The following is a 27,967-nucleotide window of genomic DNA, read 5'->3' on the forward strand; positions in this document are numbered from 1 at the left end:
ATAAATGTTTTTAAAAACATGTTTGCTGGGCGTGGTGGCACATGCTTGTAATCCCAGTACTTGGGCGACTGAAACAGGAGGGTCACAGGTTCACAGCCAGCCTCAGCTACTTGGTGAGGCCCTCTACAACTTAGTGAGACCTTGTTTCAAAATAAAGAACTAAAAATAGGGCTGGAAGTGTGACTTGGGGTTGAATTGTGTTTTCCTTCCTGAATAACTTGGCAGTTCTAAATCATCAGTAATGTAAAGTCACCAATGAAGAACTCCAAGCTGTTCCCAGTCTAGTGATGGCTTAAAGATGAAGTCCTGTCCCAATTTCTTTAAGAATCCAAAAGGAAGCTGAGTGTGGTGGCACACGCTTGTAATTCCAGCATTTGGGAGGCTAAGACAGGAGGATCGTAGTTCGAGGACAGCCTCAGCTACTTAGTGATTCCACAACATAGTGAGACCCTGTTTCAAAATAAAGAACTAAAAATAGGGCTGGGGGTATAACTTGGAGGCAGAATGTCCCTGGGTTCCATCCCTAGTATCGCAAGAACACCTGTAATCCCAGTACGTAGAAGGCCGAGGCAGGAGATTCACAGGTTCCAGGCCAGCCACAGCAACATTGAGAACCTTAGCGACTTTGCAAGGCTTTGTGTCAAAACAAGTGGTGTAGCTGGGGATGTAGCTCAAAGGTAGAATGCCCCTCGGTTCAATACCCAGCTTAAAAAAAAAAAAAAAAGCAAAAGGAGTAGGGAAAGAAAGGTACAAAAATCACATGAGAAACACTTGAAGATATATTTAGTAAAATAATCTACCAGAACTTTATGAAAACTTTTCCAGCACACAGTACGCCAAAGAGTAAAGCACGAAGTTGAGAAGCAGAATTCACTTTAGTAGAGGCTCCAGTGTAAAGGACAGCAACTCATACACATGTGAATCATAGTACTTTCCAGCCATGTATGACACAGCAAATTAAAAAAGATTATTACAATAATTTTCCAGTAATTCTTTAACTGTTTAGGATGCCAACAAGAACCCAGATTCCACTTCAAACAAAGTAAGAAAATACATTAAAAATTGTGAATTCAACATAGTTTCCCTTCAGAAAACAACTGAAGAACATAATAAAGTGCACATTTTTTAGGTAATTTATTTTATTTTCAATCAACATTTTCTTCTAAACTTTCTAATGGGCATTTGAAAAAAACATTTAATGTTTTTTTTTCTTTTAATCATTAATGTAGAATAAGGAAGAAAAATATGGAGTAGATCACACAATTCACTAGGGACTTTTTACAATTGTGAGTGGTAAGAAAATGGGAGATATCCAGGCAGTACACTAACACTTAGCCTTCAATCATTTAAAACAAATTTTTTTTTTTTTTTTTTGCAGGTCTGGGGATGGAACCCAGAGGCATTTGACCTCCGAGCTACACCCCCTGCCCTATTTTTTATTCTTTATTTTGAAACTGGGTCTCACTGAGTTGCAGAGGGCCTAAGTAGCTGAGGCTGTCCGTGAACCGCGATCCTCCGGTCTCAGCCTCCCAAATGCTGGGATTACAAGTGTGCGCCACCACACCCGGCCAAATATTTTTGTTTTTAAAAATGTTTGGGGTAGCTAGAATATTTGGTACTTCTCTGCTACAACTGGGAACTACTTTAAAATGTCATCATTTAGTCCTCTTAACAGTTCAAACAAAATAAAACTTGCATGACTATGTAGATCTTTCAGATCAATACACAGTAATATACAGGGACAATACAGCTCAGTCATCCAAGAAGCCATTTTCAGCAGAAGGAAAACATGCATATGTTCTATGCCATTTTCTCTTCCACTGGAAAGACATTAGTTGCTAAAGGGAGTAGATAAAAGGAAAATGTGGAATTCCATCACAACAGAATATATAGGAGGAGCTGATATTACCATTTTAACATTACCACTATTCTTAGGGTAAAACTGAGAATTGCAGATTTAGCTGGACTCATCACCTATGAAAGTGAAATACAGTTCATTCTCTGGGCCAAAAGCCCCAGGCGGCTGTTGGGAGCAGTAGGGCAATCAGGACGGAAGAAAACAGGTTCACTGCGTTGTTGTCGAGAATGGGTTTTCCTGCTATGTGCTTTGTGTTGTTGGTCGGGCTGTTGACCACCATGCCAGTGCTTTCATCCAGACCTGCAGGGGAAAAGAAGCAAAGAAGATGGAAGGTCCAAATCAGCTGAGTGAGGAAGAACTAGCTTGTTTTCTCCAAAAGAGATAACCTTTGGAAGTCTGGGATGCCAGGGACTTCTAAGCTGACTTCAGTCAATCATTTCTAGGATGGGATGTTAGAACTGACTACAAAAGGCCTCTCTAAATGGGTTTCAGCACACCTCCACGCTGTTTTCTCAGAAGCTGTATTTGCTTTAGGAGAAGAAGGAAGGACAGGCATAGAAGGCATCAAATTGGCAGGCTGGGCCTTCCTGCCCCGTGGTTCCCCTCCAAGACCAACGGGAGGCCCCCCGGAGGAGGGAAGGTGTCTGGATACACGAGGCCTGGCATGGCGTTAGCTAAGAGGAGGCTGCTACGGTTTGAATGTCTGTGCCCCTGCAAAATTCATACTGAAGTTCAAGACCCAATGTGATAATATTAGAGGTGGGCCTTTTGGGAAGCGACCAAGTCATGGGGGATGCATCCTCACACAGGGGATTAATGTCCTCATGTAAGAGGCTTCAGAGTTGCCTGTCTCTTTTGCCTGTTTGTCTTCTGCTCTCTGAGGATATAGCAACAGAGCACCATCTTGGAAGCAGAGGGCAGCCCGTCACCAGACAACGAATCTGTTGCTGTCTTGATCACGAACTTCCCAGCCTCAGAACTGTAAAAAGTGAAACGGTGCTCTTGATAAATTACCCAGTCGAGCCGGGCGTGGTGGTGCACGCTTGTAATCCCCACGCTTGGGAGGCTGAGACAGGAGGATCGCGCAGGTTCGAAGCCAGCCGCGCGCGCTGGCTTAGGAGACCCTGTTTCCAAATAAAAATATAAAATAGGTCTGGGAGTGTAGCCCGGAGGTAGAAGGGCTTCCAGATACCCCAGTACTACCCAAAAACAAAACAAAACAAATAAATTACCCAGTCGATTTTTTTCAACAGCAGCACAAACAGACTAAAATAGTGGCACACAAAGATTTTCTGACATGTGGCTGGGTGTGGTGGTGCACACCTGTAAATGGGAGGCTGGGAGAGGAAGATCACTAGTTTGAGGCCAGCCTCAGGAAGGCCCTGTTTCAAATTAAAAAATGAAAAGGGCTGGAGGTAGAGGTAAGAGGTAGAATGCCTCTGGGTTCAATCCCTGGTACCCCCACCCCCCCGAAAAAAGTTACTGAATGAATGAATCTCCTCCACTGTCCACATTTCCCCCACCCATTCAATATAGGAAGTTTCCCCTTTTAGAGTCCATAAAAGAGAATAAAAAATTAGAATTTAGAATAAAAAACTTAGAATAAAACCTAGTCAGCAAAGAAAACTATTAAGAACCTTAAGAGAGCTGACAGAATGGGAGATCTTTACCAGCTACAAAGAATTTAAAAATCATAATGCTAAAAGACCAAATAGCCCAACAAAAAAAGGAAGAGTTGGGTGTATTGGTGCATGCAGATGAAACAAATAGACACTTCACTAAAGAAGAAATATTAATGGCCAATAAATATATAAAAAATTTCAACATTATTAGCAATCAGTGATATAAATCAAAACTACATTGAGATTTCAGCAAACTCCAAATAGAATAGCAAGCGTCAAAGATAAAAATACTAATTGCTGCCAAGGATTGAGAAAATAGGGACTTTGATACATTATTTGTTGGACTGCAAATTAGTGCGGCCACTTTGGAGATAAGTGTGAAGGTTCCTCTGAAGACTGGGAATGGAAAGACCATATGACCTAGCTATGCCACTCCTGGGTATCTTCCCAAAGGAACTGAAGCCAGACTATTTATAAAAGTAATGTCTGCATATCTGTGTTTATAGCAACAAACTTCACAGTAGCCAAATTATGAAACTATCCTAGGTATCCATCAACAGATTGAAAGGTTTGAGCCGCTGCCCCGCAGGGGGCGGGGCCGGAAGCTAGGAGGCGGAGCCCTGTGATTCCCAGAGGAGACCACGCCCCTCGATTTAAGGGAGCCTGTCTGCTACCTCTAGAAGAGAAGCCAGATAGAGACACGCGGATAGAGACAGAGAGGCCCGCTCTCCCCCACAGGCACCACCCCCCCGCCCCGCGGGGGCTGGCAGCCGACTCCCCACGAATAAAGACATGCATATCATTTTATATCGGTGTCCTGCGTGTATCTGCGCGCCAATGGGACCCGCCGCATCTTTATTTATTAATCACAGATGAATGGAAGTTATGGGATATATACACAAAAGAAGTCTACTCAGCCATAAAGAAGAACAAAATTACATCATTTGCAGAAAAATAAATGGACTAGAGAATATTATGCTAAGCGAGATTAATCAGTCACAAAAACTGAAAGGTCAGATGTTTTTCTTGGTATGTGGATGCTAGGCAGAAATTGGAATACAAAAGGGACTCCAGACAAGGGAGAAGAACCCCTGGTGGAGTGATGGAGGGGCCTGGGAGGGAGGCAGGTAGGCAGTGGGGAGGGAGATGTAATGAAGGCAGCATTTCAATGGATATGATGTACATACATACCATTATCAGTGCCAATCTCATTATCGTGCACGGAGGGGGGAAGGGAGCAGGGTGGGAGCCGGAGGATGCTCTCCAAGTACCGTGTGCTTATATATCTCTATTGCTCTGAACTTCATCATGACCTATGATTACAATGCACCAAAAAAATAAACAAGAGCTGGGTGTGGCAATACACACCTGTAATCCCAGTACTTGGCAGGCAGAAACAGGCAGATCACAGGTTCAAGGCCAGCCTCAGTAATTTAGGGAGACTTTCAGCTACCTAGTGAGACTTTTTCAAAAAAAAAAAAAAAAATAAGCCGGGCGTGGTGGCCCACGCTTGTAATTCCCGGGCTTGGGAGGCGGAGACAGGAGGATCGCGCAGGTTCCAAGCCAGCCGCGATGGCTTAAGAGACCCTGTTTCCAAATAAAAAGTATAAAATAGGTCTGGGAGTGTAGCCCAGAGGTAGAAGGGCTTCCAGGAACCCCAGTGCCGAGAGAGAGAGAGAGAGAGAGAGAGAGAGAGAGAGAGAGAGAGAGAGAAGAGAAGAGAAGAGAAGAGAAGAGGAGAGGAGAGGAGAGGGAGAGATCCTGTTTCCAAAAATAATAAAAGAAAAGTATAAAATAGGTCTGAGAGTGTAGCCTGGAGGTAAAAGGGCTTCCAGGAACCCCAGTATCACCAAAAATAAAAATAAATAAATAAATAAATAAAATAAAAATACAAATAAATAAAAATAAAAATAAGAAAATAAACTGGGCATGGTGGCATACACTTGTAATCCCAGTACTTGAAAGGCTGAGACAGGAGGATTGCAGGTTCAAAGCTAGCCCCAGCAACTTAAGGAGGCTTTTAGTAATTTAGTGAGTTTCTAAGTGAGAAATAAAATGTGGCTGGGGGTGTAGCTTGGAGGTAGAATGCCTCTGAGTTCAATCCACAGTACAAAAAAAAAAAAAAAAAAAAAAAAGAAAGGAAATAAAGAATAAAATAGGGCTGGTTATGTAGCTCAGAGGTAAAATGCCTCAAGGTTAAATCCCTAGTACCAGAAAAAATTAATTATTAATTAATTAAAAAAAGAAAAAAACTAAAGTACTGTTTGTGTGTGTGGTCATTGATCTGTCGTATAAATTAAAACCAGATTGCTTCTTCCTTAGAAACTAGATGAAACTAAAGATATGAGGGCAGACATTCTGACAGGTGGGTAGGGGAGTAGAGGGATAAGTGGATAATCTTGGGGTCTGAGGAGCACAGAAGAATGAACTCAGGGAATCTTTCTCTCCCAGCCTCAAGGAGATGTCAACTAAAGGAGAAAACATAATCTTCAGAGAATGGAGCAAATATACACCTAACAGACACCAGTACACTGAAAGGACAGGAGAGTCTCAGAAGCAAAGTACAGAAATTTTTGAGGAAAAATGATCCTATTCATCTTGAATGGGGCTAAAAATGCAATCGTAAAACTAAGGAGTGGTGGCATGTACCTGTAGTCCCAGCTACTTGTGAAGATGAGTCTGGAGGATTGCTTGAGTTCTGGAATCAAACCCAGCCTGGACATATGAAGATGCTGTCTCACCAAACAAAAACAAAAGCAAACACAAACAAACAAACCCAAAACGCAATAGTGAGATCTGTGTGTGTTGGCACATGCCTGTAATCCCAGTACTTGGGAAGCTGAGGAGGAGGACTGGAGGTATGAGGTCAGCCTCGGCAACATGAGACTCGCTGCAACCTAGTGAGACCTTGTTTTGAAATAAAAAATAAAAAGCACTGGGAATGTAGCTCAGGGGTAGAATGCCCCTGGGTTCAATCCTCAGTACCACACACACAAAACAAAAACAAAATACTCCAAACAAACAAACAAAACAATTCTGTGTGCCAGACATGGTGGCACACGCTTGTAATCCCCGCGCTTGGGAGGCTGAGACAGGAGGATCGCACAGGTTCGAAGCCAGCCTCAGCTACTTAGTGAGGCTCTTAGCAACTTAGTGAGACCCTGTTTCCAAATAAAGTATAAAATAGGTCTGGGAGTACAGCCCAGAGGTAGAAAAGCCCCTGGATTCCACCCCCAGTACCACAAAAACAAAACAAAACAAAACCAAAGAACAATTCAGTGGTGAGGATAACAAGTGTGACATCACAGTAGGAAGGGAGGTCGTGTGCATGTAGTCAGATTAGTATGATAATTATCTGTAATTATCTTTCAAATGGACTTGAAGAAAGCAAATGGAAGGAAGTGCATTAAAATACCTGATCCTATATATCCTGATTTCCTGGCATTAGGTGATGGCTCATAATCAAAAGCATCTGTTCTTTGCACTATTGAATTCTCCTGTCAAATCAGTGCTCTGCAGAACTGATTCTCTTTCAATTTATTTAACACAGCAGAATAAGAAAACCAGAACTATATAAGAAACTGCCCTGTTATTTCTGGTCCCTCAATATCCTGTGTCTTTGGGTTTGTTTTCATTTTTACATCTTTAAAAAAAAATTGGATTTCTTCCCCATTTTCTTTAAAAAACCAGTAAGTTATATTACAGTAATGGTCTTACCAGTAAACTGCATCGTTGCCCCTAAATAGGAGTCCACAATTGATCCTAGTAATCCAGCTAGACCCCCAAAAGCAATAAGGGGCCACTGGGGAGCAGAAATGTCTAAATCGTTCACAAAAACCAGCTGCGTGAGGAAGTAAGCGATGCCCACAAAGGTACCACCAAGGAGACTGGAAGCAAGTCCCACCACTGTGACGCCGCCATTGGTCCCTAAGAGAAAGCGAAAACAAAATCATCCGGTAAATAATTGGCAAACACAGAACATCAAGGAAAGCAAACAGACTGGTATCTATCTAGTTCAGATGGATAGACAGATTTATTTATTTATTGCATTCTACCTGTGAGCTGCAACCCCAGCCCAATTTTTAAATTCTTTATTTTGAAACAGGATCTCACAAAGTTTCAAAGGGCCTCACTAAATAGCTGTGGCTGGCTGTGAACCCAGATCCTCCTGTCTCAGCCTCCCAAGTACTGGGATTACAAGTGTGTGCCACCATGCCCAGCTTAATAATACCAGAAATTTAATAGCCTACAACACTTTTTTTTCTTTTTCTTTTTTTTTTTTTTTGTGGTACTGGGTACCTAATGGTGTTCTACCTCTGAACTACACCTCCAGCACTATTTATTTTTTTTAATTTTTTTTTTTTTTTTTTTTTTTTTTTTTGTGTGTGTGTGTGGTACTGGGGGTGGAACCAAGGGGCTTTTATACCTCCAACCTATACTCCCAGACTTACTTTATACTTTATTTGGAAACAGCGTCTCACTAAATTGCTGAGTACCTCTCTAAGTAGCTGAGGCTGGCTTCGAACCTGTGCGATCCTCTTGTCTCAGCCTCCCAAGTGCTGGGATTACAAGTGTGTGCCACCATGCCCTTCTGCACTTTTTTATTTTATTATTTTTTTGTGTGTGTGTGGTACTGGGGGTGGAACCCAGAGGCTTTCTACCTCCAGGCTATACTCCCAGACTTTTTTTATATTTTATTTGGAAACAGGGTCTCACTAAGTTGCTGAGAGCCTCACTAAGTAGCTGAGGCTGGCTTCGAACCTGTGCAATCCTCCTGTCTCAGCCTCCCAAGTGTGGGGATTACAAGCGTGCGCCACCACGCCCGGCCTGCACTTTTTTATTTTGAAGCAGGGTTTGCTGGGTTGCTGAGCCTGATCTTGAACCTGTGACCCTCCTGTCTTACAGGCAAATGCCACCATGCCCAGTTGCAATTTTCCAGTAAAAGAGATTGAATAAAATCTTAAGAGGTTCTTAAGTAAGAAATACATTACGTTAAAGGCTCTTTTTATCTTTGCTTTTCTATGAAACTCACCAACTGGAACTTTCTCCCAGGTTGTTATTAGCCTTGGAGGACTTTTACTCAGAACCGTGCCAACTTCCGAAGCCCAGGTGTCTCCAGCAGAACAAGCCAGGGCAGCCAAGAGAGATAAACACATCCAGGAAGCAGTGTACTGCTTGGAAAAATCAATTGGCATTTCCCCAGGGCCGCTTTCGATCATGTAGAGCAGCGCCAGCTCTGTGGGCACGGCTCCATTACAGAACACCTGAATCCAATTCCTTTGCCCTCCTGGAAACAAAGCGGAGACGTACAAGAAATGCTTTCTCTTCAGAACGAAACTCATGCAGTTATGGGGTCTTACATTTTAAAGTTTAAGGAAAGAGGAATGACTAAAAATTTTTAAGAAGTCTAAAAGTGGTATGACACCTTTGCCCATATTTATCCTGATTAATAAATGAGTCTAGATTAATAAATTTATAGAATAGTTAATGATAAGACTCCAGCGCTTCTAAAATTGTACTGTTACTTCTAACTGAAGAACGATAAATGGTAAGCTAAATTAGGCTACTAAAGTAACTCTCAAATGAAACTCAGCTGTTGACAATATAACACGTTCTGATTTAAAGCTTATGTTGGGGTGAAGTAAAGAACACAATTAATTTTACCTTCTTTATATTCTGAATCTAGACGCTTCTTTGTTTCTCCTTTCCACTTAGTGAGTTTTGAAGAAGAAAGAAAAAACATCAGCAAAGAGGTAAAAAAGCTGAAATTTGCAATGGTTAGGATAAATCCAACCACTAGCCCTGAAAGAAACATACATACACAGAATTATACTTAATCCATGCATTAGTACTAGAAAAAAAATTGGATTGTTCAGCTATTTTCATATTATAACCTGAATGCACATTTCAAATCTATTTGCATTTTACCAACTATATTATCACTGAGCAATATTATGAATGCCATTTAAATTGATAAAAGTTTTTTTTTTTTAATCATATTTTGACTTCCTTTCAAAAAATGCTCTATATTAGGCCAGGTGTGGTGGCTTACACTTGAGAGGCTGAAACAGGAGGATTGCAGTTTGGAGGCCAGACTCAGCAATTTAATGAAGCTCACAGGAACTTAGCAAGAGCCTGTTTCCAAGTAAAAATATAAAAAGGGCTGGGGTATGGCTTGGAGGTACAATGTCCCTGCATTCAATCCTCAACACCACAAAAGAAAAAAAAAAAAAAAAGAACTTTCACATGTTCTTTTTCTGAGCTTCACAAATGATAGTGAGAGCTATTTTCCCCTGCCTAAGAATTCCTGTGTAAATCTGTAAAAAAATAATCTTAATTTTTCGTGAAACTAAAAGTAGAAGATGATATAATGCACCAATAAAAATAAAAATAAAAATAGATGTTCTGTGAATGTGATTTGGGCTTCTTAGACTTTGGATTTTGTTGAGGCAAACAAAGAATAAAGAAGGTGACATTTCTCCATTTTTTGAAGGGTAAACATTTGCCAGAAAGGCTCATAGAACCTGTAGTGCAATCAGAAAAACAAAGAAGCACCGGGCGTGGTGACACACGCTTGTAATCCCTGCGCTTGGGAGGCTGAGACAGGAGGATCGCACGGGTTCGAAGCCAGCCTCAGCTACTGAGTGAGGCTCTCAGCAACTTAGTGAGACCCTGTTTCCAAATAAAATAGAAAATAGGTCTGGGAGTGTGACCCGGAGGTAGAAAACCCCTGGGTTCTACCCCCAGTACCACACACACACACAAAAAAAGCTTATACTTCATAATGGGGGGAGCAGAGGGAGGAGAAGCAAAGGAAAAAAGCGCTCTTTTTTTTTTTTTTTTTTTGGTGGGTCTGGGGATGGAATCCAGGGCATTCTACCTTCAAGTTACATCCCCGGCCCTATTTTTTATTCTTTATTTTGAAACTGGGTCTCACTGAGTTGCAAAGGGCCTCACTAAGTAGCTGAGGCTGTCCGTGAACCACGATCCTCCTGTCTCAGCCTCCCAAATGCTGGGATTACAAGAGTGCGCCACCACGTCCGGCTAAAAATACACTCTTAATAGCAATAGTAATAAGGAAAGACTCAACTGAAATCAGATGCCAAATTTGTTGAACTTGTTTGAAACTTAAAGAACTTGCTCTGAGTTAAGAGGTTATAAAGCCTGGCATAGTGGTGCACACCTGTAATCCCAGTGCTTGAGAGGCTAAGGCAGGAAGATCATAGGTTTGAGGCCAGCTTCGCCAACTTAGTGAGATCCTGTTTCAAAACAAAGTCTGGGGCGGGGCGTGGTGGCGCACACTTGTAATCTCAGCATTCCGGAGGCTGAGACGGGAGGATCACAGTTTGTGGACAGCCTCAGCTACTTAGTGAGGCCCTCCTCAACTTAGTAAGACCCTGTTTCAAAATAAAGAACAAAAAATCGAGCAGGAGATATAGCTTGGAGGTTGAATGCCCCTGGGTTCCATCCCCAGACCCGCATAAAAAAAAAAAAAAAAAAAAAGGAAAAAAAAAAGAAAAGAGAAAAGAAAAGGCTGGGGTTGTGGCTCAGAGGTAGAATACCCCTAGTTTCAATCCCCAGTACCGCAAATAAGATAAGTAAATAAAAGAATAAAAGAAGAAAGATTATAAAGCCTCTCTAAACCAAGTACGGTGGCATACACTTGTAATCTCAGTACTTGGGGTGCTAAGACAGGGGAATCAAGGGTTTGAGGACAGCCTCAACAAGGTGGTGAGCCTCAGCAACTTAGTGAGGCTTGTTTCAAACTAAAATTAAAAAAAAAAATAGGGCTGGGCGTGTGGTTCAGAGGTAGAACTCCTCTGGGTTGAATCCCTACTACTAAAAAATAAAAATAAAAAAAGCCTCTGTAGATAATTCTTCAGGGAAAGTGCAAACATACTGGAATGGGCTTGTAAAATATCACAGATGACCTTTAAGGCCTTCTGTTACAAAATTTGGAACTGTAGTTGGGTGCAGTGGCATGACTGTAATCTGAGTACTTGGGAGGTGAGACAGCCTCAGCAATTTAGTGAGACCCTTTTAAATTATTTATTTATTTATTTATGGTATTGAGGGTTGAATCCAGAGGTATTCTACCTCTGAGCTACACCCCCAGCCTGATTTATTTTTTATTTATTTATTTATTTTTTTGCGGGTCTGGGGATGGAACCCAGGGGCATTCGACCTCAGAGCTACATTCCCTCCCCTATTTCTTTATTCTTTATTTTGAAACAGGGTCTCACTACATTGTGCAGGGCCTCACTAAGTAGCCAAGGCTGTCCATGAATCACGATCCTCCAGTCTCTGATTTTTATTTTTTATTTGAAAATACGGTATCACTAGGTTACTGATAGCCTTGCTAAGTAATCGGGGCTGGGCTCAAAACTGTGATTTTCCTGTTTCAGCCTCCCAAGTTCTGGTATTACAGGCATGCACTACCAACCCTAGCTACATACATCATTGTCACTTTCAAGAATGTATCTGGCTCACTTAAAAAAAACAAAACAAAAAACAAAAACAATTTATCCGGGCGTGGTGGCGTATGCTTGTAATCCCAGCATTTGGGAGGCTGAGACCGGAGGATTGCGGTTCGCGGACAGCCTCAGCTACTTAGTGAGGCCCTTTGCAACTCAGTGAGACCCGGTTTCAAAGTAAAGAATAAAAAAATAGGGTAGGGGGTGTAGCTCGGAGGTTAAATGCCCCTGGGTTCCATCCCCAGACCCATACACACAAACAACAACAACAAAAACAAAACAAAACAAAACAAAACAAAACAAAAACGTAAAAAGCCAGGAGTGGTGGCAACACACTTGTAATCCTACTACTTGGGAGGCTGAGACAGGAAGATCGTGCAGGTTTGAAGCCAGCTTCAGCTACTTAGTGAGGCTCTCAGCAACTTAATGAGACCCTGTTTCCAAATAAAATATAAAATAGGTCTGGGAGTGTAGCCAGAAGTAGAAAGGCCCTGGGTTCAATCCCCAGCACCACACACACAAGTATAAATCACAGTGATGGCGACACACATGTACACAGCACTTGGTGGGCTTTCAGGAGCTCCTTCTCAACTCCCCTCTTTCCCAACACAGGGTACTGAGGTTGACAATGGTATCCTCACACATGTACATAACTAATGTCCACGGAAGTGCTTCCTTCACTGACCTTCCCTCTCCCCTTAGACCGCCTCCCTGGCTCCACTGAGGTTTTTCCTCCATTGTCTGAAGTTCTTACATCTCAATTTCCCCTAGCTTCTACATATGAGAACTTCACTTTCTGTGACCGGTTAATCTCACTTAACATACTGTTCTCTGGCTCTACCCATTTTCCTGCAAATGACATACTTTTTTTTTGGTGGTGCTAGGGGTGGAACCCAGGGACTTCCTACCTCCAGGCTATACTCCCAGACCTATTTTATTTGTAAACAGGGTCTCACTAAGTACTGAGAGCCTCACTAAGTAGCTGAGGCTGGCTTTGAAGCTGTGCGATCCTCCTGTCTCAGCCTCCCAAGCATGGGGATTACGAGCATGCCCCACCACGCCCTGCAAATGACATACTTTTGTTCATCTTTATTGCTGAGTAGAATTCTACTGTGTGGATATCCCACAACTTTGTAATTCATTCATCTGTTGATGGACACCTAGGTTGGTTCCATAATTTGGCTATTGTGAACTCTGCTGCTATGAACATGGATATGCATATATTACTGTAATACTCTAATTTCACTCCCTTTGGAAAGATACCCAAGAGGGGTATAGTTGGATCTCTTTATTTTTCTTTCCTTCCTTCTTTCCTTTCTTTCCTTCTTAGCATTTCCTTTCTTTCTGGTATATAAATATGTTCTTGGCTCATCCCAAATCTACCTTGCCACTTTCATGGAAATAGTTGTTTCTCTGAGAAGCTCTGATTCATTTTATGAGAAAATGGATGTCAGAGATGAATATTGAGGCTGAAAGAATACTCGTTACTAGGACCTTTGCCATTTGTGAACAGGACAAATAAATACCCAGGCATACCTATAAATATAAATGTATAAATATGTGTGCACATACATAATTACTTTATTTTTATTTTTTATTTTTTGGTGGTACTGGGGGTGGAACCCAGAGGCTTTCTACCTCCGGGCTACACTCCCAGACCTTTTTTATATTTTATTTGGAAACAGGGTCTCATTAAGTTGCTGAAAGCCTCACTAAGTAGTTGAGGCTGGCTTCAAACCCGTGCGATCCTCCTGTCTCAGCCTCCCAAGCACGGGGATTACAAGCGTGCGCCACCACGCCTGGCCTATACATAATTACTTTAGAAATGATAGATCACGCCGGGCGTGGTGGCGCATGCTTGTAATCCCCACGCTTGGGAGGCAGAGACAGGAGGATCGCGCAGGTTCGAAGCTAGCGCTGGCTTAGGAGACCCTGTTTCCAAATAAAAATGTAAAAATAGGTCTGGGAGTGTAGCCCGGAGATAGAAGGGCTTCCAGGAACCCCAGTACCACCAAAAAAAAAAAAAAAAAAAAAAAAAAAAAAAGAAATGAAAGATCATAAGAGTAACTCTAATTCCAGTTATCCCTATGGATTCTCTCTTGCCTTCTATCATTGCATCTTACAAACTTTCTAACCTTAAGAAGGACCCTGATTCCCAACAGTGATAAATTCATTCATTACCTCAATCTTATATTACAACTGTCTCAGAACATTTCGCCCAAACTAAAGCAAAAAAAATCCTATTTCAAAACAGCTTAGCTGGGTGTGGTGGCGCATGCTTGTAATCCCTGCGCTTGGGAGGCTGAGACAGGAGGATCACACGGGTTGGAAGCCAGTCTCAGCTACTTAGTGAGACCCTGTTTCCAAATAAAATGTAAAAAAGGTCTGGGAGTATAGCCTGGAGGTAGAAAGCCTCTGGGTTCCACCCCCAGTACCACCACCAAAAAAAAAAAAAAAAAAAAAAAGCTTATTTGTTTTCAACTTTCAGTTCCCTTCAACCTAAGACTGAGGATGTATGATTTACAGAGTTAAATGCCATATATTTCACTTTTTCTTTGAATATGCATATTTGTTTGAAATACAACTGGGTTCATTTCAGTGTACTTCCAGTTTTAGATTCACCTCACTTCTCATCCTTAACTGATTTTTGAAAATATGTCAAATAGTAACATGCTTCAAAAAGTTAAACTTTTTTGGCAAAAAGTCATAATTTGAGAAATATTACTTCCTTTAATATCCCTTTTGTCCCTCCTTTTTTTTTTTTTTTTTTTTTTTTCGTACAAGGAATCGAACCTAGGGGCATTTTACCTCTGAGCTACACCTCCTGCCCTATTTTTTGTTCTTTATTTTGAAACAGGGTTTAAGTTGTGGAGGGTCTAAATAGCTGAGGCTGGCTATGAACTGTGATCCTCCTGTCTCAGTTTCCCAAGTACTGGGATTTTAAGTATGCACCATCACACCCAGCCAAACCCAAGGGAATTCAATCTCCTAGCTACACCCCCAGCCCTTTTAATTTTTTATTTTTAAATTTATTTTTGGTGGTACTGGGGTTCCTGGAAACACTTCTCCAGGCTACACTCCCAGACCTATTTTATATTTTTATTTGGAAACAGGGTCTCTTAAGCCAGCGAGGCTGGCATTGAACCAGCGCAATCCTCCTGTCTCCGCCTCCCAAGTGCCAGGATTACAAGTATGTGCCACCATGCCCGGCTTTACTTTTTATTTTAAAACAGGGTCTCCCTAGGTTGCTGACGCTGGCCTCTAACCTGCAATCCTCCTGTGCCAACCTTCCAGGTACTGGGATTATAGGCATGCACCACCATGCCAAGCTTAAATAATAAATTAATTTTTATTTACTAAGGCTATTCATTTAATAAAGCACTACATAAATACTCTATTCAACAATTTAACAAAAGACCCGTTTCCTATTTCTCTAATGACCCTCTCCACCATGTTTAGCTCAAGGTTCAAGTACTATATCTACTTAGTTATTCTTTGATTCATCCAGAGATGCTCAATTGCTGGCATTTTACTTAAGTTCAATGAATTCTAGTTGAGAATACAAGAAATACGGTAACCTGGTATAAAGCCTCTGCTCTGGACTGAACGGCCTGGACTTCACACTGGCTCCTTCATTTGCCTCTGTGAAACTAGAAGGTACCTAACCTCCTCAAGCCTCAGCTTAACACTGGGGAAGCAAGATCAGTCTTAACGGTCTGCTGAGAAGAGTCAGAGTTAATTTTTAGAATACGCTTATTATAGTACCTAGGATGCAGGCGGCTCTTAATAAAAGTTAACTGACGTCAGAGGTAATAACAAGCAGCAAGAGTTCCAATGACACAAGCTCAGGGACAATAATGATCAATACTATATTGTTGTTATCCAATCGGTAGTTTTTTTTTTTTTAACTGAAATTTTTTTTTCATTTTTTGTGGTACTTGGAATTGAACTAAAAGGGCATTCTCCCTCCGAGTTAACATCCCAGCCCTGTTTTATTTTTTATTTGGGAACAGGGTCTTGCTAAGTTGCCGAAAGTCTCATTAAAAGTAGCTGAGGCTGGTCTCAAATCTGCAATCCTCCTGTTTTAGCCTCCCAAGTACTAGGATTACAGGTGTGTGCTACCATGCCTGGCTTAATTGACGTGTGTGTGTGGGCGCATGTGTGTGCACGTATATGCTGGGGATTGAACTCAGGGGCCCTCTATCTCTAAACTACATCCCAAGTCCTATTTTATTTTTTACTTTGACACAGGGCCTCACTAAGTTGCTGAGGATGCCCCTGAACTGGCAATCCTCCTGTCCCAGCCTCTCAAACACTGGGATTATAAGCATGTGTCATCATGTCTGGGTTCAACTAATTTTATTTATTTATTTATTATTTATTTATTTATTTATTTTTGGTAGTGGGGATAGAACTCAGGGGCATTCTACCTCTGTGCTACACTCCCAGCCCTATTTTTTACTCTTTATTTTGAGACAGGGTGTCACTGAGTTGCAAGGGACCTCATAAGTAGCTGAGGCTGGCGGCAAACAGCCTATCCATGATCCTCCTGTCTCAGCCTCCCGAATGCTGGGATTACAAACGTGTGCCACCACACCTGGCTCAACTAATTTTAAAAACATTACAAAAGTAGTAAATGGCTATTTGAAGGAAAATCTAAAACCCATGGGAGTACACCAAAGTGAAAGTCAAAGTGTCTCCCCTTTCCCTTTTCATAAGTAGTCACTGTTAACAATTCACTTCACTGTCAAACCCAAAGGAGAATGGCCCTAAAACAGCATACATGGATTGTAATAATGCTACAAAAGGTATCTATGTCCTTTTTACTTTTACTTCCTTAAAGTACTCCATGTAGTGATCATTGCTCATGTTGATAGCAGGTTCATTCTGAAGAAATAAATTTAAGACAACATGCTTTGAAGGATGGTTTCTTTCATGTATTCTAAATATATCTTGAAATTTTTGGCAACTCCTGGCCATGTCTGCATTTTTAAATTAGTAACTCCTGTCCCCCCGCCACCCCCGCGGGTCTGGGGATGGAACCCAGGGGCATTTGACCTCTGAGCTACATCCCCAGCCCAATTTTTTATTCTTTATTTTGAAACTGGGTCTTGCTGAGTTGCAGAGGGCCTCACTAAGTAGCTGAGGCTGTCTGTGAACCACGATCCTACAGTCTCAGCCTCCCGAATGCTGGAATTATAAGTGTGCGCCACCACGCCCGGCTGTAACTCCTGTTTTAAATCTTAGATTGTGTCTCTTGTTCATGTCTAGTCTACCTTAACACCCTTCCTCACCAACCTGTAATGATCATTAATAAGGGACATATATGACAGTAGGGTGCTCCAAAGAATTTAAGACTTAAGGATCACGGCTGCCTTCTTTCTGAGCCTAAGATAGGTAAAATGTGTGCCCAACAGATGCCATCTGGGGAAGTAAAACAATGCTGTTTATAAACAACTGGTAGGAGTAGAGTCATACCCCAAATTCCAACTAAGGTACCTGAGTAATCTCTGAGAAGTAGTAAAGAGACTAAAGGCAGAAGCCAGGCGTGGTGCCACATGCTTGTAATCTCAGCATTTGTGAGACTGAGACAGGAGGATTTTGGTTCATGGACAGTTTCACCTACTTAGTGAGGCCCTTTGCAACTCAGTGAGACACTGTTTCAAAATAAAGAATCAAGCCGGGCATGGTGGCACACGCTTGTAATCCCCGAGCCTGGGAGGCTGAGACAGGAGGATCGCACGGGTTCGAAGCCAGCCTCAGCTACTTAGTGAGGCTCTCAGCAACTTAGTGAGACCCTGTTTCCAAAATAAAATATAAAATGGGTCTGGGAGTATAGCCCAGAGGTAGAAAGCCTCTGGGTTCCACCCCCAGTACCACCAAAAAAAAAAAAAAAAAGAATCAAAACTAGGGCTGGGGGTGGAGCTCAGAGGTAGAATGCCTCTGGGTTCCATCCCCAGTACTGAAAAAAAAAAAAAAAAAAAAAAAAGGAAAAGAAAAGAAAGAAAGAGAAAAGAAAAGAGAAAGGCAGAACTAGAACTTCATAGACTGGAATCTATTGTTTCATACATGATCTGCCTAGAGAAAGACTGAGAATCCAGAGCAAGCTGGTTAACCCCAGATGTGGAAAATGAAGGTCAAAAGAAAGAAATGAGCAGAGTTGTGGAGCCCTGCCCAAGGGAGGGGACTCCTCTACCCGTGGACTTGCGTTACTGTTTCTCAGACTCACCAGAGCAACCTTTTAATTACGAGACTTCTCATGTGGCTGGACTACAGGAATAGGGCATGTCTGAACAGTGATTTTTATATTCCAGTCCGCCTGGAAGTTCTACACTCTGTCAAATTAATAATGCAGCATTCTGGCTCATATACCATCCCTTACATAAAGAGCAATATTCACCTAGCTTCCTTGGTGCCGATCAATTCTGAGTACACAGCAGAGCCAGGTTTCTCTTTAGAGAAGATTCAACACCAGACCTGAACTATAGTCATCCCAAAGAGGTAAGGCACCCTTGCGAGTCCTTGCAGAGTACCCCAGGGGCCTTTTCTGACACTACTTTGCTGTGCACTTTCCTTACCCACACAGGATCTTGTTCTAGGTCAGAACCAGATAAGATCACGCCTATCTTATCTACCTTCCCTGACAGGAAATGTAAGCTCTGTGACAACAGGACTGTAATCCACTTGATTCACTGTGCAAATTCTAAATTCTGAGAATACTGTCTGGCATACAAAGGACCCTCAGTCATATTTGTTGAAAATGAATGGGGATACTGCCGGCGGCAGCGGCGAATTCACCGGACGGCTACAGCAAGCTGAGGTGAGCCGCTGTGGAACAGCCAGGCGGGATCTTTCGGCGCAGGGAGCATCTAAAGCTCCCAGTGGCTGAGCTCAGCACACGCTGCAGGGACTCAGAGTGGAACTCAAAACCAGAGAAGAAAAAATATGCCAGCCTCACGGCCGAGGGCATGACAGCGGCACCATATTGCCACCGGCGGCAGCAGCAGTGAATTCACCAACTCCAGTACAGCTACATCTGTGTACTCAAGAACAGTGAGTCAAATTGCGGGCCACAGAGGAGAAATCCCAGTACTGTACTCCCTGGGACTTGACCCAGTGGGGGAGTGGCAGTGGCAGAGATATCACACCATAGGAGAACGTGCAACCTGGCACCCCCCCATAGTCTAAAGCAGCCTCTATTGACTCCCTGGGTCGGAGACTCTGTGATACAACCCAGTAAAGGAGTAGTGGGGTCAGAGATACTACAGACTCGAGATCCAGAGCACCTTAAGCGAAGTCATAGTGACTCAAGGGAAGAACCCAGAGAAGGCACAAACTTCCGAAATCATGGGAAAGAGGAATAACACTGGAGCAATGAATGCCCACAACCCCACAACATCAGAACCCGATAAAACAGAAAATCAGAGATTTCTAGAAGATCAAATCAGGAAAATAACTTAGAAATAATAGAGGTGCTTCGAAAAGAATTCAGAGAGAGCCAAAAAGAGATAAAAGATGCAATTAATGAAGTAAAGGCCTCAATTCAAAGCATGAACAACCGATTAGACCACATGGAGAACAGAATCTCGCTCTTAGAAGATGATCATTCCAAAAATGAACGCATAGTTTCTAATCTAGAAAAAAATATCCAACAGAAGGAATCTGACATTGAAGAAATATGGGCCCATTTTAAGAGAGCTAACCTAAGAATAATTGGAATAGAGGAGGGAAAAGAAAGTGATACCAAAGGGATCAACAATCTCTTCAAGGAAGTAATAGCAGAAAATTTTCCAGACATAAAGCAAGAGGTTGATACACAGGTCCAGGAAACTTATAGAACTCCCTTTAGACAGGATCGGAGAAGAGGATCCCCACGCCACATAATTGTCAAAATGACCAATGTGGAAGCCAAGCAGAGAATCTTAAAGGCAACAAAAACAAAGGGCCAAGTGACATTCGAAGGCAAACCAATTAGAATCACTCCAGACTTCCCAAACCAAGTCATGAGAGCCAGAAGGGCTTGGAGTAACATATTCCAAACTCTGAAAGAAAACAACTTCCAGCCAAAAATTTCCTACCCAGCAAAACTTTCTATCAAATTAGATGGAAAAATAAGAAGCTTCCACGACAAACAAAAACTGAAGGAATTTATGTCTTCAAAACCAGCACTAGAGAAAATACTCAAAGAGATTAACTACATAGAAGAAATAGGTAACACACACCAGAACCAGAGAAACAAGAGTTTCCATCCAACAGACAACTAAGATTGGTTATCTGTGGAGATTCATTATTTATGTTAGTCTTTTACCTATCTCTAAATTGTATTGTTTGCCTTTATTGTTGTTAATTTTTAGAATGTCTAGTTGGAATATTAATATACCTTCAGATATAGCATTTGGAAATATTTTATCCCATTCTATTAGTAACTTTTAACTCTGTTTACATTGTCTTTGGATATACAATATTTTTTTATTTTTTAGGGAGTTTGTATACTCTTCTGTTGCCTGTGCCATTGAAATCATATCCAAGAAATCACTGCCAATTTCAATGTTGTGAGGTTTTATGACCCAGATTCTCTTCTAAAAGTTTATAGTCTTAAGATTTATATTTAGGTCTTTTATCTATTTTGAGTTAATACTTGTATATGGGATTAGGTAAGGGTCCAATTTTATTCTTTTCCATGTAATTATTATTTTTCAACAATATTTAGTTAAAAGATTATTATTTCCACCACCAAATGTTCGTGGAAACCTTGTCAAAAATAACGTGACAATATAGGGAAGAATTTAGCTCTAGGCTTTTATTCAACTCCAGTGGTTTATATATCTGCCTTTAGAACAGTACTACACTGTTTCAATTATTGTAGCTTTATATGGTTTGAAATCAGAATATATATATATCTGCCTTTAGAATAGTACTACACTGTTTCAATTATTGTAGCTTTATATGGTTTGAAATCAGAAAATATATATCTCCTCTGTTCTTTTTCGAGATCGTTTTGGGTATCTAGAATCCATATTCCATATTAGGGTAGATTTTTTTCTGAAAAATAAATATATAAATATATGATAGTTTCACCTAAAAAAAAAAAGAAAAAATATTCTCTGGTAAGAAAGAAAGCAAAAAGAAATATTGAAGTGTTATCTTTAAGTTATCAAAAGCTTGGTATCAGATAAATGAAACTGTTATGTGAGATTATCATTTTTAATTTTTGATAAATTGCTATAATACTAGATGTCAACCACTAAGCCAAGCATGGGAAGGAGGGATGGGGAGGGAATGGGGTGGGGATCGGGTGGGGGTTGACTGGTGATGTGTGCATGTATGTCTACAAAAGTTTTCTTTGTATCCCACTATGATGTATGAATACAGTGCACCAATAAAAAATAAAAAATAAAAAAATAAAAAAAAAGAAAATGAATGGGGAAAAAAAGGTAAAATATGAAGCCTAATTGGGTGGGCAAATGAAACTGAATTCAAAATTGCTACTCCAAAAGCCTAATAATAAACTCTCCCTGTTTACATGTTCAAAGAAAAACCTTCATTAACTAGACAGAACTGTTACGTGATCAGAGTGGCAAGCCTTCCTGGGAGCCAATCACCAAAGTGCTTTACACTTTACCAGCATTTCCCCACACACCCTGCAGGCGACCCTCTCCCTCCTTGTTCTGGGAATGCTCCCTCTCCAGGACCCAGGGCCGTCACCCCCAGGTGCGCAGTAAGCACTGCCTCATCTCTTCCCCAGTTCTCTAGATAGCAGAGCGTGTCATGTGTTCCTGCGTCATGAAGGGTTCTGAACGCTTGGATCTTAAAAAAGTTCTATAACTCTTATTTACTTATTTTTATTTTTTTATTTTTATGGTACTGGGCATGGAACCCAGAGGACTTATATCTCCATACTACACTCCCAGATCGATTTTTTTAAAAATTTTATTTGGAAACAGGGTCTTACTAAGGTGCCCAGAGACTCACTAATAGCTGAGGCTGGCTTCAAACCTGCACAATTCTCTTGTCTCAGCCTCCCAAGTACTGGGATTACAAGCATGCGCCACCACACCCAGCTTGTAACTCTTCTTAATTCCAAGCACACTGAAAGCACAGCATGGCAAACCTGAGTGAATTCCTTTGACTGTGAATAGTGGTAGTGGAAAAAAAAAGTTTTGTTTTTTTTTTGTGTGTGTGTATGTGTGTGGTACTGGAGTTCCTGGAAGCCCCTCTACCTCTGGGCTACACTCCCAGACCTATTTTTATACTTTTTTTTAAATTTGGAAACAGGGTCTCTTAAGCCAGCGTGGCTGGCTTCGAACCTGCAGGATCCTCCTGTCTCTGCCTCCCAAGTGTGGGGATTATAAGCGTGCGCCACCACGCCTGGCAAAACAACAACAACAGCAACAACAAAAAACTTGACTGTCATTTATGTAAAAATATTATATCTGGGCAAGCATAGTGGTACACTCTTGGAATCCCAGTACTTGGGAGGCTGAGACAAGAGGATCTGGGTTTGTGTCAGCCTCAGCTACTTAGTGAAGCCCTCTGCATCTTAATGAGACCCTGTTTCAAAATGAAGAATAAAAAACAAGGCTGGGGATGTAGCTTGGAGGTAGAATGCCCCTGGGTTCCATCCCCAGTGCTGCAAAAAAAAAAAAATTATATATATACACACACACATATATAAATATATAAAAATAAATTTATATATATATATATATATCTGTATATACACACAAATGTTGTGTGTGTGTGTGTGTGTGTGTGTGTGTGTGTGTGTATAATCTGTATCTGCCAGGTGCCATGCTAATCATTTTACAACATGGATAACGTCTCTCAACTCAATGCTATAGAGACCATTATTCCTTCCCATTTTACAGATGGGAAAATCATGACATGGAGAGTTGAAGTGACTCACAGTCACACTCCAGTAGAGTATTTCTAACTATTAAAATGTACTTAAAAAAATTTTTTTTGCAGTAGTGGGTATCAAACCCAGGTCCTCATTCATGCCAGGCAAGCACTCTACCACTAAGTCACATAACCAACCCCTATAATGCACTTTGGATCAGCATTATATTATTTTACACTTAGGGAAAGAAAAGTCTCAAGCAACATTTCAGAGGGTGAAATAATTAGGAAAAGAACAGAGATTTTTTTTTATGTCAATGTACATATATTTTGTGGTATTGGGGATGGAACCCAGGGATATCAGGGGCATTCTACCTCTCCCCTATACTCCCCGCCCCTATTTTTTTTTTTTTTTTTTTTTTTTTTTTTTTTTGGTGGTACTAGGGTTGGAACCCAGGAGCAGTCTACCTTCAAGCTATACCCACAGCCTTTTTTTTCATTCTTTATTTTGAAACAGGATCTCACTGAATTGCAAAAGGCCTCACTAAGTAGCTGAGGCTGTCTGTGAACCACAATCCTCCTGTCTCAACCTCCCAAATGCTAGGATTACAAGAGTGGGCTACCATGCTCGGCTTATTCTTTCTTTTGAAGCAAAGTCTCACCAAGTTACAGAGGACTTCATTTATAGCAGAGGCTGGCCCCAAACCTGCAATCCTTCTGTCTCAGCCTCCCAAGTACTGGGATTATAAGTATCCACCACTGTCAGGCTTACCACATAACCTTTCTAAGTGAGAATATTTCATTTAATCTTACTCCAGGAGAATTAATTTCAATTTCCAAAGCCTTCATTGTTTTCTCTTTAGAACTCTCTATCTTTCTAATCTTTCAATACTTCTCTATTATTCCAGGAGATGAGAAAAAGATCATAACTCCTTCTTACAATAAGATAGGAAGGAGGCTGGAGAATAGTATGGGTAGAAATAAGGAGAAGTTTATGTTCATGAAATGCCAAATTAATAGTTATTCACATAGAAAAATATGATTGAAAGCAGATAATCACTAACAGTGAATGTTTACATAGTGTTTTATATATTGCAAAGATATTCTATCTTGTACATTATCTTCTTTGACCTCATCAAAAAATTACTATTTGACTCATTTCATAAGAGATAAAAAAAAGTGAGGAACCCAGGAGTTAGGTTACTTGCCAATAATTACAATTACAGTGCTAATTTTTGTTTGTTTTTGTTTTTTTGCGGTACTGGGGATGAAACCCAGGGGCATTCTACCTTCCAGCTACACCCCCAGCCTTATTATTATTATTATTATTATTATTATTATTATTATTAATTTTTGGTGGTACTGGGGGTGAAACCCAGGGGCTTTTCTACCTCTGGGCTATATTCCCAGACCTATTTTTTTTTTATACTTTATGTGGAAACGGTCTCACTAAGTTGCCGAGAGCCTTATTAAGTAACTGAGGATGGCATTGAACCTGTGAGATCCTCCTGTCTCAGCCACCCAAGTGCTGGGATTACAAGCGTGCGCCACCACGCCCGGCTTAGTCTTTATTTTGAAATATGGTCTCACTGAGTTGCAGAGGGCACCACTAAGTAGCTGAGGCTGTCGGTGACAGTGCAAGGGTGTGTGTGTGTGTGTGTGTGTGTGTGTGTGTGTGTGTGTGTGTGAGAGAGAGAGAGAGAGAGAGAGAGAGAGAGAGAGAGAGAGAGAGAGAGAGAGTGAGTTTGTGTGTGTGTGTGTGTGTGTGTTTCAGGTCTGGGGATGGAACCCAGGAGCATTCGACCTCTGAGCCACACCCTCTGCCCTATTTTTTATTTTGTTTTGAAACAGGTTCTCACTAAGTTGGTGAATTTAGGGGAAATCCTCATGCCTTGAATATGGAAGTTCTCAGGTCAGATTATGTCTGAGAGCAGGAGACTAATCCCACTAAAGGAACATAACAGTCAATATTCTCAAAGTGTACCCTATTAATTAACTTTACATCAATTATGAAGTTAAATTGGCAAGTTCCTCTAAAAGTATAACTTTGTTTTTAGATTCCAACAGAACAGGAATGTTGAGTGCTTCATAATTTTTATCACAGTCTAAAATATATAATATTAAGACTCAGTCTCATATATTCAGAACTTAGAAAGCATCAATATTTATATTTTATAAGCAAATTCTTATACAGTTACTTTAAAGATTCAAAATAAATACATACCTCCTAAAGCTCCACTGTGATCTAGACTTTTCTTTTTAAAGCCATTAGAGACGATCAGAACAGGAACAACAACAGAAAACAGCCAACGCCAAGGAGAAATAGGGCGTAAGTTACCTGAAAAGTTATACAGGTAGAACACAAATTGCATGAAGTCTGTGTAGGTTAGTCTGGGAAGTAAATGTTGATAACTGCATTCTGGATCCAAATACGTTCATAAGCAGATAAAATGAGATGAAGTCACTGAAGTAAAGCATTCATGTTGAGACTTGGGATTTCCAGAGAGGCAGTCTTACAGGGGAATGGGCGGCCATGTTATCTCTAAGTTTTGAGAACTTTTTATAGCTACTTATGATAACAGGTATCTCAAACATAAGTATTTGGAAATATGAAATGAATCTCTGGTTCATTTTTTTTTTTTTTTTTGTACTAAGGATAGAACCCAGTGGCATTCTACCTCCAAGCTTCACCCCTGGCATTTTTCTCTTTTTTATTTTGAAAAAGGGTCTTGCTAAGTTGTTGAGGCTGGCCTTAAACCTGTGATCTTCCTGTCTCAGCCTCCAAAGTACTAGAATTATAGTCTTACACTATGGTTCTTAGCTGGTTCCTTCCTCTGTTTTTTGAAAGAAGTCATGTATTAAATTTCAAAGACGAGCTGGGTACAGTGGCTCATGCTTTTATTTTATTTTATTTATTTTTTGGTGGTACTGGGGTTCCTGGAAGCCCTTCTACCTCCAGGCTAGTGGGCTACACTCCCAGACCTATTTTTTTATATTATTAATTTGGAAACAGGGTCTCTTAAGTCAGCACGGCTGGCTTGGAACCTGCGCGATTCTCTTGTCTCCGCCTCCCAAGCGCAGGGATTACAAGCCTGTGCCACCACGCCTGGGGGCTCATGCTTTTAATACCAGCATTTGGGAGGCTGAGACTGGAGGATGGAGGTTTGCAGAGAGCCTCAGCTACTTCGTGAGGCCCCCCACAACTTAGTGAAATTCTGTTTCAAAATAAAGAATAAAAAATAGGGCAGGTGGTGTAGCTTGGAGGTCGAATGCCCCTGGGTTCCATCCTCAGACCTGCAAAATAAATAAATAACTAAAATTTCAAGGACTACACACAGCAAACTCTTTTAACATGATCTAATTATTCCTCTCTGCCTTTCAGAGAGATTATTGAAGCATAATGGGAGTGGGGGTTGGGGGGCGAGAGGGGTGGGGGCGGGGGTAGTGCGCGCTTGTAACCACAATACTCAGTAGGTTTAGACAGGAGTTTCTTGGCCAGCCTCAGCTACTTTGTGAGGCCCTCAGCAGCTTAGTGAGATACTGTTTCAAAAAAGAAAAAATAAAATAAGTCTGAAGGTGTAGCTTGGAGGTGGAATGCCCTGGGTTCTGTCCCCAGAACAGAAAAAAAAAAAAAAAAAAAAAGGAAAAAAAGAACTTGTGATTGCCTAGGTCATGACACCAAATGTACCACGAGTATTTTGAGTGAATTAATGCCGATGATGAGTGATGTAGTTTGTGAATTTACTGATATTCGATAAATTCTGAATGTCTACATTAATGGCATAACACGTTCAAGACATGAGTTTTGAATTTTACAATGGCAGTTTTAGGTGCCACCAATTAGAGTACAGAAAAACAACTTAGAACATTTCTACTTACCATAATATGTACTAGCAGTCATTGACATAATCCAGAAAGCTAAAGAAATGCAAATGATCAGGCTCAATATTACTATATTGGTAATCATCTTCATATATCTTTTGCATATACTGTCATCAAGATCTGTCATGGAAAATAAAGATCTGAGCACCTGAGAGAGAAAACAGACAACGTTTTTGAAATAGTCATTTAGCTTGCCAGTAAAACACTGGCTTTGAGGCAAACATAAATGTCAACATCTTACACCGACCGAATAAAAAGTAACATAAACCCTTCCAGAGACTGCAGCTGCCGAGCACCGGGTAAGGAACGCCTCCGGGAGGAGCACAGCAAGCCCTGGACTCCAGACCAGGAAGGCGGAAGGGAGACCCAGGCAGCCAATCAGCGCCCAGCCTGGCTAGCCCCGCCCACCGAGCCCGCCCACGCACCCAAGCCAGCGGGTCCCCGCCCGCCTGGCAACAAGCGCACCCCACCTGGGCTAGCCTGGCCGGTGCACTCGGCACGCCTGGCCCCCGCCCAGTCCCGCAGCCGCTCGCGTGGCCCGGGCGCGGGAGTCCTGCACCGCAGGACCGAGAGCCCCGAGCCCAGCCCGCGCCCGCCACGCCGCCTCCTCCGGCGGCTCGTTTTCTTTGCGCATGCGCCACCAGCCTGCTCCGCCCACGTGCGCATTTAAAGGGAACCCCGCAGCTCCGCCTGGAATCCTGACCCATGGCTGTTGCAGGACGCTGAAGCCCTTGGATTAAGCAAGCGGAATGTATTTTTCCCCCCACTAGTCTTGGGGACAAGAACCACATTTGTTGGCTCATTCTAGTTTGCTCTGTCCCGTAGTGAATGTTAAGACAGTTTTTTTTGTTGTTTGTTTTTTGTGGTACTGGGAATTGAACCCAGGGCCATTCTACCTCCGAGCTACACCCCCAGCCCGATTTTTTAAAAAATTTATTTATTTATTTATTTATTTATTTATTTATTTATTTTGCGGTACGTGGATGGAACCAAGGGGGCATTCTACCACTGAGCAACACCCCCAACCCTATATTTTTAATTTTTTTTTTTTTTGAAACAGTCTCACTGAGTTGCAGAGGGCCTAAGTAGCTGAGGCTCTCTGAGAACCTGTCTCAGCCTCCCAAATGCTGGGATTACAAGCGTGCGCTACCATACCCGCCTTAGTGTGTGTGTGTGTGTGTGTGTGTGTGTGTGTGTGTGTGTGTGTGTGTGTGTGTTACGGGGGGGGGGGGTGGAACCCAGGGGCTTTTCTACCTCAGGGCTATACTTCCAGACCTATTTTATACTTTGTT

At 41.6% G+C, this 27,967-nt stretch overlaps 1 protein-coding gene across 1 annotated transcript; it reads right to left on the reverse strand.

The window, feature by feature from the left end:
* Window positions 1-1,994: 1,994 nt before the first annotated feature.
* TMEM19 (transmembrane protein 19) lies at window positions 1,995-26,820 on the reverse strand (the record flags this gene model as incomplete). Its single annotated transcript, XM_080706361.1, has 6 exons — window positions 26,673-26,820; window positions 25,018-25,131; window positions 9,145-9,282; window positions 8,513-8,767; window positions 7,198-7,407; window positions 1,995-2,158 (listed from the first exon to the last, which is right to left on the reverse strand). The coding sequence occupies exons 1-6, from the start codon at window positions 26,800-26,802 to the stop codon at window positions 1,995-1,997; spliced, it is 1,011 nt and encodes a 336-aa protein (XP_080562487.1). The 5' UTR covers window positions 26,803-26,820.
* Window positions 26,821-27,967: the final 1,147 nt, after the last annotated feature.

This window comes from Muscardinus avellanarius (genome assembly GCF_963383645.1).
Source record: "Muscardinus avellanarius genome assembly, chromosome: 11".
NCBI lineage: Eukaryota > Metazoa > Chordata > Mammalia > Rodentia > Gliridae > Muscardinus > Muscardinus avellanarius.